Source organism: Raphanus sativus, unplaced genomic scaffold, assembly GCF_000801105.2.
Source record: "Raphanus sativus cultivar WK10039 unplaced genomic scaffold, ASM80110v3 Scaffold2133, whole genome shotgun sequence".
Taxonomy (NCBI): Eukaryota; Viridiplantae; Streptophyta; class Magnoliopsida; order Brassicales; family Brassicaceae; genus Raphanus; species Raphanus sativus.
This window is the reverse complement of record NW_026617442.1, coordinates 5,168-17,228: the sequence shown is the minus strand read 5'-3', so window position 1 is coordinate 17,228 and position 12,061 is coordinate 5,168. Positions and strand designations below refer to the sequence as shown.

The 12,061-nt window shown below is 43.6% G+C and overlaps 1 protein-coding gene across 1 annotated transcript; it reads right to left on the bottom strand.

The window, feature by feature from the left end:
• Positions 1-9,726: 9,726 nt before the first annotated feature.
• Positions 9,727-11,581, bottom strand: LOC130505261 (glycine-rich protein A3-like). The gene is made up of 3 exons (XM_056999866.1): positions 11,421-11,581; positions 11,040-11,308; positions 9,727-10,134 (listed from the first exon to the last, which is right to left on the bottom strand). The coding sequence occupies exons 2-3, from the start codon at positions 11,305-11,307 to the stop codon at positions 9,896-9,898; spliced, it is 507 nt and encodes a 168-aa protein (XP_056855846.1). The 5' UTR covers position 11,308; positions 11,421-11,581; the 3' UTR covers positions 9,727-9,895.
• Between the last annotated feature and the right edge of the window lie 480 nt (positions 11,582-12,061).

The window sequence follows — 12,061 nt, the reverse complement described above, 5'->3', positions numbered from 1 at the left end:
AAAAAGACAGCATTCAGGACAAGGTATGGCCACTATGAGTTTGTGGTCATGCCATTTGGACTGACCAATGCCCCAGCAGCCTTCATGAAGATGATGAATGGCATCTTCCGAGATTTCTTAGATGAATTTGTAATCATCTTTATTGATGATATACTAGTATACTCTAAGACTGAGGAGGACCATGAGAGACATCTCAGGTTGGTGCTGGAACGGCTAAGGGAGCGGCAACTCTTTGCTAAGTTGAGCAAGTGCAGTTTCTGGCAGAAGAGTATTGGATTTCTAGGCCATGTTGTGTCTGAGGAAGGAGTTTCTGTTGACCAGGAGAAGGTCAAGTGTATACAAGAATGGCCAAGATCAAAGAATGCAACTGAAGTTAGAAGCTTCTTGGGTTTTGGCCGGGTACTACAGGAAGTATGTCAAGGGGTTTGCAAGTGTAGCACAACCTATGACACAACTTACCGGAAAGGATGTGAGGTTCACATGGTCTGATGCATGTGATAAGAGCTTTCGGGCCTTAAAGACCATGTTGAATAGTGCACCAGTGCTAGTGTTGCCTGAGGCCGACCAACCATATGTGGTTTACACAGATGCATCCATCACTCGATTAGGCTGTGTGCTCACACAACATGGGAAGGTCATTGCTTATGCTTCTAGGCAACTGAGGAAGCATGAGGGCAACTACCCAACTCATGACCTGGAGATGGCTGCAGTGGTATTTGCCCTGAAGATATGGAGATCTTATCTCTATGGTGCTAAGGTGCAGATCCTAACTGACCACAAAAGCCTCAAGTACATTTTTACACAGCCTGAGTTAAACTTGAGGCAGAGAAGGTGGATGGAGTTTGTGGCGGATTATGATTTGGACATTGCTTACCATCCGGGCAAGGCAAATCTGGTAGCAGATGCTTTGAGCCGGAGGAGAGCTGAAGTGTCAGCTGAGAGAGAAGCTGATGTATTGGAAGGATGGTCAGGTCCTTGAATCTAAACACCTTAGTCAGTGAGGATGAACCTCTAGGACTGGAGGCAGTGGATCAGGCTGATCTCCTGAGTAGGATCAGACAAGCGCAATGCTTGGATGAGAATTTGCAAAAGGTTGTAAGGAATGATAAGACAAAGTACCAGACGGCCAGCAATGGTACCATCCTGGTACACGGGCGTGTGAGTGTTCCGAGTGACCGGGGACTAAAGGAAGAGATTATGAGGCAAGCTCATAAGTCTAAGTTCTCAGTACACCCGGGACTGAACAAGATGTATAGGAACATGAAGAGGTATTACCATTGGGTGAGGATGAAAGCAGATGTGGCCGAGTGGGTGGCTAAGTGTCCAACTTGCCAACTAGTCAAGGCTGAGCATCAGGTTCCCAGTGGTTTACTTCAAAACCTCCCTATACCTGAATGGAAGTGGGATCACATCACAATGGACTTTGTGACTGGGTTCCCAACGACAAGGAGTAAGAAGGATGCAGTTTGGGTGATTGTGGACCGACTGACCAAGTCTGCACACTTCTTACCAATCAAAAAGGGTGATGGAGTGGATGAGATAGTGAAGATATACATTGATGAGATAGTAAGGCTGCATGGAGTGCCGGCTAGTATAGTCTCTGATAGAGACCCAAGGTTCACCTCTTACTTCTGGAGGGTTTTCAAAAAGCCTTAGGAACTAGAGTGAACATGAGTACATCCTACCATCCCCAAACGGATGGACAATCAGAGAGGACCATCCAGACTCTAGAGGACATGCTAAGGGCATGTGTACTGGACTGGGGAGACTCATGGGAGAAGCATTTGCCACTAGTGGAGTTTGCATACAACAACAGCTTCCACACCAGTATTGGCATGTCTCCCTATGAAGCATTGTATGGGCGGCCTTGCAGGACACCATTATGCTGGACCCAAGTGGGGGAGCGCAGCATAATAGGTCCTGAGATTGTTGAGGAGACAACTGAGAAGATCAAGTTAGTCAAGGAGAAGATGAAGGAGGCACAAGACCGCCAGAAGAGTTATGCTGATAAAAGAAGAAAACATCTTGAGTTTGAGGTTGGTGATCTAATCTATCTCAAGATGATTACATTCAAGGGAAGGGCCAGAGTTTCTGGAAGAAAGAAACTAGACCCAAGATTCCTTGGTCCGTTCAGGATACTTGAGAGAGTTGGGGCAGTGGCATACAAGTTGGATTTGCCATCTGATATGGATGCTTATCACAATGTTTTCCATGTGTCTCAACTAAGGAAGTGTCTGACTGACCAGGACATTGTGTTGCCTGAAATTCCAAAAGATCTTGGTAAGAACCTAACCTTAGAGACAAGGCCGGTTCGAATCATAGATAGAATGGAAAAGGCAATGAGGAGGAAGACAGTTCCTATGCTTAAGATAGTATGGGAGTTCAATGGCAAAGACATTATCACTTGGGAAACCGAGGCTAGGATGAAGGCCGAGTATCCTGAGTGGTATAGTCAGTATATGGATGGTGAACCATCAAGTATGAACTCGGGGACGAGTTCCTTCCAAGTGGGGGAGACTTGTCATGTCCCAAGTTCTAGGTAAAGCCATCCGGATGGGCCATGGTGCGAGGACAAGCACCAGCCAGGTCATGAGACCTAAAGGCAAGCGTATCATGGTCCAGAAGTGGGGTTAAGTGCATCAGGAAGCTGAGACTTAACCAGAATGAAGGAAAGGTAAGCTCAAAGGAGCGGAACAAGTGTTATGGTAGCTGGCCGTTGAGTTTTGGTAGCTCGGGCAGCTAGGAAAGGAGTGAGGCAAGCTCACAGTAGCTCAGGCAAGTCTAGAACAGCTCCAGTATCTGGAAGGTCAGCTCACTCAGCTGGGGAAGCTAGTGACCAGCTCACCTCAGCTGGACGGAGTGATTGGCTCTTGGGCGGTTGGACCGGACCATGAGCGGTTACGGGTCCGGCTCGGTGGTGACATGGTCAGGTGAGGCCATGGAGCTTGGCAAGTGAGCTAGGTACCTGGTGGAGTATTGGCAGCTGGATATCGATCAAGGGGAGCGGTTGGAGGCAGTTGGGAAACGGTTTGGCCGAAGGGATGTGAAAGGAACTGTTTGTGCCTTTTCGCCCAAACCGTGTAACCGTTCACCCAAACTGCTGTCGAAGTCATTTCCTATAAATAGGAGACTCTGGACATCGATTTGGATCACGAGAAAAGACTAGGCAAACCTCTGCCAAAATTACACCAGAAAGAAAGAGAGAAGAGACCGGCGGTGTGAAGCGATCCGTGTGGTGGTCCGGTGTGATTTAAGCGGTGAAAAGGGTTCAGGCAAGGCTATGGCAGGCGGGCAAAGTGATAAGGACAAGAGGAAGGAAACAGAGAAGGATGGAGGCGCAGAGGAACGCACGCCTAAGGTAGTGATGCACTCCGGATGGTGATCGTCCAAGACCATGTGTTTATATGGTCTGGCCGGTTGAACCATGATGAGTTGGTTGCATCCGTTTCTTCTTTTCTCTTTGTCAATCTCTTTTCTACTTTATTCTGATGTAATCTGAGGGTTAAACCCGCGGATAGACCCCCAGGCCTTGGATTGGTCAGCGTAATCTCTCCATGGCCTTGGTTGGGGAGGTATGGTCCGATCTCATGGTTCCTGATGGAATTATTGGGGTTTGGCGTTTGTAATCTCTTAGTTGGGATTTATAAGGAATTATCAAAGTGATAGATTGAATTTCTAACATGGATTTCGAGATGGTTCAAGGTGGCCGGTTTGGCGGTTCATGGTCAAGATCTATATGATTGAGACCGGTTCTGAGGAATCCGCTTGGACCATTCTCTTAGTTTAGAATTATCAGGATTTATCATGAATTTTATTTAGTTTTTGGCCGAGTATCTAGGGTGGTCAGATTTGGGACTTAGATGTGATCTAGGGTCCGGAACCATGTATTGATTAGATTGATGTTAGGATATCGGTTCATAAATGTGTTATGGGTTTGGTTTCAGGAACAAGCAGTGATCGTGGTAAAGCTAAGGAGTCTTGAAGACTTGGCCGTGGATGGATGTGTGATGTGTGTCTAGTTTAGTTTGAACTTATGTTAGCCTATTGTGCAACTTGTGTGGATTGAATGATTTGTATGGATCACATTGACTTATATATATGAAATGATCTTTTCTTCATGCTTCCGCTTTGTACTTGTTGTTTATAAACCTCAAATGAATTGAAAATGACTTATAAACTATTGGACCTAACCGGCTGAATTACACTTAGACATTTAGGTAAGCACTTGGACTGGTTGGATCATGGGATCCAGGTTCGGGTCTTACATAAAATGTGTTTGTGGGAGCAGTTGAAATAGTGAGACAAAAAAGTGGATGTCTCACATAAATTTGTAATCGTGTATGTGTGTGTTTTGTGTGTAAAAAATGGTATTAATGCTCTGCAGAACCAACCTAGAATCCACGGGACGAGTTGTTTTCACAGACATAAAAGTTAAGTTTTATTGTAACAGACTGTCCCATAAATTCTAGGCAGTTCTGCAGAACACTAATCTAATCCTTTAATTACTGTTGTACTTAGTGTTCTTCGAATCCAGGACTTTATCCTTTTAACAATCCATCCACAAAATAAGTTGTCACCAATTGACCAAAGAAAATTGTTAAAAAGAATAAAATCTTGGGTTCGAGAAATACTAAACGCACCAATAACTTATCTAGAAAATTTAGTAGTAGAAAGAGATTAAAGATCGGTGCTTGACAAGAAAACTCAAGTCGATAAAAGCTTTCTTAGATTGATCTGCCGTCAAACGGTTCTGACTTATACAAGACAAGATACCTAGTATTCACTAGTATTTAAATATGAGTAACCCCAATGTTCCGTATTTACATAATAAGTCCTCATATTTTCCAATATCCCCCCTCAAGTTGGAGTATGGAGGTCACAAATACCCAACTTGCAGAGAAATGATTCAAACTCTTTTCGGCCGAGAGCTTTCGTGAAGATGTCAGCAAGCTGGTTCGTTGTGGAGACATGTTCTGGCTTGAGGACGCCTTTGACAATCTCATCGCGAATGAAATGACAGTCAGCCTCAACATGTTTCGTCCGTGCATGAAATACGGGATTTGCAGTGAGGTAGATCGCAGATTTGTTGTCACAGTATAGCTTCGCAGGAGTTGTGCAGTCGACACCGAGTGACGTGAGAACCTCTCGTAACCATAGTACCTCACACACCGTGTCTGCCATGGCACGATACTCGGCCTCAGTAGATGATCGTGAGATGACGCCTTGCTTCTGTGTTCCCCACGAAATAGGAGACCCGCCCAACTGTATAAAGAAACCAGTAAGAGATCTTCGAGATAAGCGGCATCCTGCCCAGTCCGAATCGCACCAGATCGTGAGCTTTAAATCCTGGCCAGCTCGGAGAAGAATACCTTGCCCGGGTGAGCTCTTTAGATAGCGTACAACTCGCATTGCCGCGTCCCAATGTTCCTGTTGTGGTGAGTGCATGAACTGAGCCAACATGTGAATCGCATAAGAGAGCTCAGGTCGCGTTGTACGCAAATAGATCAGACGCCCAACAAGTCGACGGTACTGAGTCGGATTAGGCAAGATCGGACCTTGAACAGCTGCAAGTACATGATTCTGCTCGATGGGATGAGAAGCAGGTCGTGCACCCAGAAGACCCATTTCGGAGATGATATATAAAGTGTATTTTCGTTGAGACAAATACATACCCGAAGAGTTCCGAGCAACTTCGATGCCCAAAAAATACTTCAAAACACCCAAGTTCTTCATCCTGAAGCAAGAGCTTAGATAATCCTTAAACTCATTTATAACAGCCAGAGACGTACCAGTGATAAGAAGATCATCAACATAGATCAAAATATGTAGGCGAGTGGGTCCCTTCTTATAGAAAAATAAGGAATAGTCCTTCACTGACTGGACAAAACCGTATTCCTTTAGGGCGGTCGTCAACTTCGCGAACCAGCACCTAGGTGCTTGACGAAGGCCATAAAGAGATTTATGCAAACGACAAACTTGATTCTTATCTTTAGTACGGAAACCCGGTGGTAGCTTTATGTAGACCTCTTCCATCAGGTCACCATGCAAGAATGCATTATGAACATCCATTTGGTGAACCTCCCAATCCCGAGCAACTGCAACTTGTAGAAACAGACGAACAGATTCCATTTTACACACCGGTGCAAATGTTTCTTCGTAGTCAATACCTTCTGTCTGGTTATTGCCAAGGACAACAAGACGCGCTTTATACCGTTCAAGTGTTCCATCTGCACGAAACTTTAAGGTGAAAACCCATTTACACCCAAGAGCATGTTTCCCAGGTGGTAACGCAACGACCGACCATGTCTCTCATTCTTCCAAAGCATCGATTTCAACATGAACTGCCTCGCGCCAGTTTTCATCCTCAAAGGCTTCCTTATACGAAGCAGGAATTACGGCGTCGGTGATAGCAGCAAGATAAGCACGATGATGTTCTGAAAACCGAGAGCAAGCCACAAAATCATCAAGTGGGTACCACGAAGAGTCTGCAAAATCACTATCAGAACCTTGGTGAGTGGTGTTAGTAACGAAATCATGTAAACGAGTAGAAGGCTTTCTCGTTCGACATCCCTTTCCAAGAGGTTGAGCTGCAGGTTTTTCCACGGTAGGTAAAGGTTCTGTAGGAGGCGTAGGCGGCTCAAATATGGTAGGAGAAGGATCGGACGGTTCAGTCGAATGCTCAGTATCATCAGCAGCAGAGTTAGCTGATGTCGTTGGAGTAGATACCGAAGATGCTGGAGAAACAGAGCTAGTTGCAGGACTTTGTACCGGTGGAGATCCAGTATCAGGAGGTATCGGAGGAGTCTGAGGATTTGGCGCTTGTGGCGGAACCTCAATCTCATCCTCATCATCAAACGGCGGCGATGTATCCTGTGGAGGAGGCACAGAGGTAGGTGATGAAGCCTGTGACAAATAGGGAAACTCTGTTTCGATGAAGATAACATCGCGGGATACAGAGATGATTCCTGTCTCACGGTCATAGACCTTCCAGCCTTTCTTCCCAAACGGATATCCGAGGAAGACAGATGGAGTACCACGAGGCTCGAACTTGTCCCCTCCATGTCTCTGGTTGTGGACATAGCATAAGCAGCCCAAAATACGCAGATTATCCAGAGATGGCGGCTTATTGTAGAGCATTTCGAAAGGAGTTTTTCCTTTCAAGATCGTTGATGGAGTTCTGTTTATTAAGTACCCAGCAGTAAGAACGCAGAAGCTCCAAAATTCGATTGGTAAATGAGCTTCAAAACGAAGTGCTCTAGCAACATTAAGTATATGCCGATGTTTACGCTTGACTCGACCGTTTTGCTGTGGTGAGCCAACACATGAAGTCTCATGTATGATACCGTGAAGCTTAAAGTAATCAGTGAGACACATGAACTCAGTCCCATTATCACTCCGTATGATCTTAAGCTTTGTATCAAATTGGCGTTCAACCATGGCAATGAAATTCTTGAGAGTAGAAGCAGTTTCAGTTTTATTTGGTAGCAGATAGATCCACAATGCACGAGAATAGTCGTCTACTATCGTGAGAAAATATCGTGAACCACACAGAGAAGTAGTCATGTACGGACCCCAGAGATCACAATGAACCAATTCGAAAACTGCAGTTGTTTTATTAATGCTCAAAGGAAACGAATCACGAGATTGTTTTGCACGAATACAAACGTCGCAAGTCTTTGAAACAAAACCAGTACTACGAGAAATAGATAAAGGCAACATCTCCATTGTCTTAGAAGCTGGATGACCAAGACGACTGTGCCAGAGATCAGACGAAACTGTGTGTTGAGTCTGCGCCGCTACCACTGCCGTACTGTCCACACCTCTAAAAAAATACAGACCCCTCAGCTGCTCACCCGCTCCAATCAGCGTCTGTGTGATGCGGTCCTGAACAACACAAAGCTTATCAGATAGCTGTACAATACTTTTGTTTTCTCGAGTCAGCTGAGAAACAGAGATGAGATGGCACTGTAACCCATCAACAAAGAAGACATTTCAAAGCTGTAAATGTGTGCCTAAATCAACTTTTCCTTGTCGGTTTGCAGTAGTCATACGACCATCAGGAAGGTTAATTTTAATCGGCACTATAGTAGTAATATCGGAGAGACAGTCTAGAGTACCAGTCATGTGATTCGAAGCACCTGAATCAATGATCCAAGATTCAGATAAGAACGTACCTGAGAACCGATCATGAGAATTCGGATTACGCTCATTGAGCATGTGAACCAAAGTATGCCACTGCTGATCACTCAAACCTGTGAAACCAACTCTGTCATCATCGTTCAAGACCATAGGTGCAGCAGTTGCAGATGGACCAGCCGAAATCTGATTCACACGAGCAGTGTCTGTACGCCGGGACGGCGTCGCTGGTGCACGAGAAACTGCAGGAGCTTTCGAAACATCCGCCGTGGCAGAGGGTAGTTTGGAACGAGGCCTATCACCCCACCAAGTCGGATAACCAATCTTCCGGAAGCAAGTTGCAGCTAGATGGCCGGTTCTCCCACACAGAGTACAGATAGCTGATGGATCACGATGATCAGCTTGTGCTCGTGGACGAGTCGACGTCTGCACCGCAAAACTGACAGCATCATTGCGTTCTTCCATCGATCGAGTGGCACGCTTTAACTCTTCATCCTGTGTGACCACCTGATAGGCTTCATCAATTGTTGGTAGAGGATCGCGAGAGAGAAGTGATGACTTAACAGCTCCAAACAGGTTTTCATCAAGCTCATCAGAAACTGATGTAACTTATCTTCCTCTCTTTCACGAACAATTTCTTCTGCTGTCTTTGCGCGTTGAAAGTCAGCTAGACTGGTCCAAAGCTTCGTCAATTTCCCATAGTATGCTTCAACAGGCGTGCCACGTTGCTGGCAATTAGCAAGCTCGGTCTTCAAACGCTGAACTCGCTGCCCATTCTTCACCGAAAAACGCTTCTGGATCTGAGTCCAAAGGTCGGAAGCAACCTCATGATGAGACAGAGTGATGCTTATGTCTGGAGCGATAGTAAGTTTGATCCAAGAGACAACCATCGCATTGTTCGCCCACCAATCTTCAAGGTCATCTGAGTCATCGCCGGGCTTGGGAATGCTCCCATCCGCGAACCCAAACTTCTTGCGTGCGCGCAAAGCAAGCCGCAGATTCAGAGCCCATTCATCATAGTTGGGACCCTTCAGCTGCGGTTGTGAAATGATCGATCCCGGGTTATCACTAGAGGAAAGATCATAGGGATTGATCCTGCGACGAGGCTTCTCCAGCATAGTGGTTGTGGCCGGATTACCTTGAGCGTCAACAGCACCCATGTTTGTTTCTGTTGCCATCTTACTTTGAAAAAATCAAAGAGAAGAACACGAAGAAGAACAGAAAAAAGGATCGAATAGCCTAAAAAATTTAGGTTAGTGCTCTGATACCATGACAAGAAAACTCAAGTCGATAAAAACTTTCTTAGATTGATCTGCCGTCAAACGGTTCTGACTTATACAAGACAATATACCTAGTATTCACTAGTATTTACATATGAGTAACCCCAATGTTCCGTATTTACATAATAAGTCCTCATATTTCCCAATAGTGCTCTACAGAACCAATCCCATACAGCATACTGTCCCGTGGGAAGGGTTTGTTACGTGTTTAGCCACAAAAAGCCGGCAAAAAAATGATTAGCCACAAACAGCCGGCAAAAAAAAATATTTAGCCACAAACAATCTACTTTCAACGTTAATATACCAGTCATAACTCAAACCAAATTAATGGCACTCTTTCATAAATATATAGAGATACATGAAAAGACAAATAATAAACACACGCATATATATTAAGCTTAATATTAAGTAGTTACGTATACGATATGATAATATATATCGAGAAATCATACAGATCGTGGAAGATCATATTCATATGATCATTTCCACTTCCTTCGTCCGAAAATGCCATGTTTGCCTCGTTTGCCTCCAAACATACCGTGCTTGCCACGCTTATGTTTCCCTCCAAACATGCTGTGCTTCCCTCGCTTGTACTTTCCTCCACCGAAAAACCCTTTCTTGTACTTACCACCGTGATGGCCCGCGTGGTGACTTCCCATTGCAGCCGCCGCAGCAGTTGCAGCTCCAGCTATCAAACCCCCGACTCCTCCTCCGAAACCTGTCACCAAGATGTGCAAATGATTCGTGTGAACCGACCAGCGACCAGAACCGACCAGAACTAAACCGAAACTATTTCTAAACAGATGGGTTTCATATATGTATCTCGAAACCAAACTAAACCAAACTCACATGTTACTTGAATATGTTAACACAAACTGCAACAAATTTATATTTGAATAATAAACAAGTAATTACCATCAAAAAGAGTCAGAATAAGTTTTCTTAGGTTTGATATGACGAAACCCAATTTGTCAACGAAATTCACTCAAACAAAGAATTCTCGAATTTTAAGAAAATTAACCGTAGCATCAAGCAAACGTGTGCTAAATCAGTTAATCTACTGCTAAAGTCCTGACTCCTAACCAGTAAGCAACTCAACCAAAATTCAATTTATAATCAAAAGGTGTGTGACCTTCAAATACACATAAAACTTTCGTATGACTCCAAATCAATAAACTCTCTTATATAATTTAGAGAATCAAACTCATACGTTAAGTACTTAAACTCATTTTTACTTCTTGGAATTTTCAAATAACTTAAATGGACCATAATGGGCTATAGACCTTTACCAACGAAGAACAAAAGAAGACTATGCACGTACCCCATATACAAAATTTGAATCCACATTCCTTAAGATATAGTCTAAGAAACTATTCTCTTTGGATTAACAAAGCAAGATTCAGTAAAAGAAAATGATATACATTTGTCTTTTTAAATTAAGTGCAAATTTTTTGAGACCTAGACTGGATGAGCCTGGTCGACAAAAAAAAAAGACTGGATGAGACTACACCTAAAACATACAACTAGAACCCACAATCGATCGGACTACTAAACTGTTCATTTCAATTCCAAGGCGAGGTTAATTAAAGAGACGCGAGACAGAAATTAAATTAAATAAAAAACCTGGACGGTGAGGACCAGGGTAACCGGCGGGAGGATAAGCACCAGGTGGAGGTGGATAAGCAGCAGGTGGATAGCCCTGCGGAGGGTAACCCTGTGGAGGATACCCTTGCTGAGGGTAACCATGCGGTGGTGGATAAGCTCCCGGCGGCGGAGGAGGATAAGCTCCCGGCGGCGGAGGATGATAAGCTCCCGGTGGATACCCGTGGCCGGGATGATTATGATGTGAGAAGAATCCTTTGTCTTGTTCGTGATGCTTGTCCTTACCCATTCTATAATATCATAAAGATTTTAATTAAAAAATTTAAAAGCAAACTAGATTCATATAACTAAAACATTAGTAGAGGAGATTCAAGACACGATTACACAAGCTTTTGAAATTACCTGATTTGAAATTAAGACGCCGAGAGATAAGAAGATTTATATGAACACGAGATTTGGTAAAATATAACTATATAGTGTACAGACATATAGATACACAAATGTGTATATGTAGCGGAAAGGGCTCTTGGCTATTGATTTGAAGCGAAATGGACGCGTTGATGTATGCTCGTTATAACAACGCATTTCATCTTCTTGCGTTCGTAAACGACATTTGTAATTTAAAATAATAATAGTGATGACCAATTCATTTGCAAACTATTATTTTTTTTAACTTCATTTGCAAATGATATTTTTCTTTTGGCATCTTGCAAATAATATTGTAACAACGAAATCACCGAATAGTATAAAAAGTATATTTTAGCGAGTTAGTTTCCTCCACGATACATCCATCATCAATGGCATATTCGACTGTATTTTAGCTTCAAACAAATAAATATGATCAGAAATAGATGGGATCATGGAACAGAGGAAGCAAGCCCAAAGACAACCAGTATTATAAAACACTCAGATAAAATTGTCAGAATACATAAGATGTTCCCTAACCGATGAACTAAGCATAGTTTTAGCCTTTTTGATATATATACCAAAACGAAGAAAGGAAAGCAGACTATTTCGTGGATTAGACAAAAATAGACAACTAA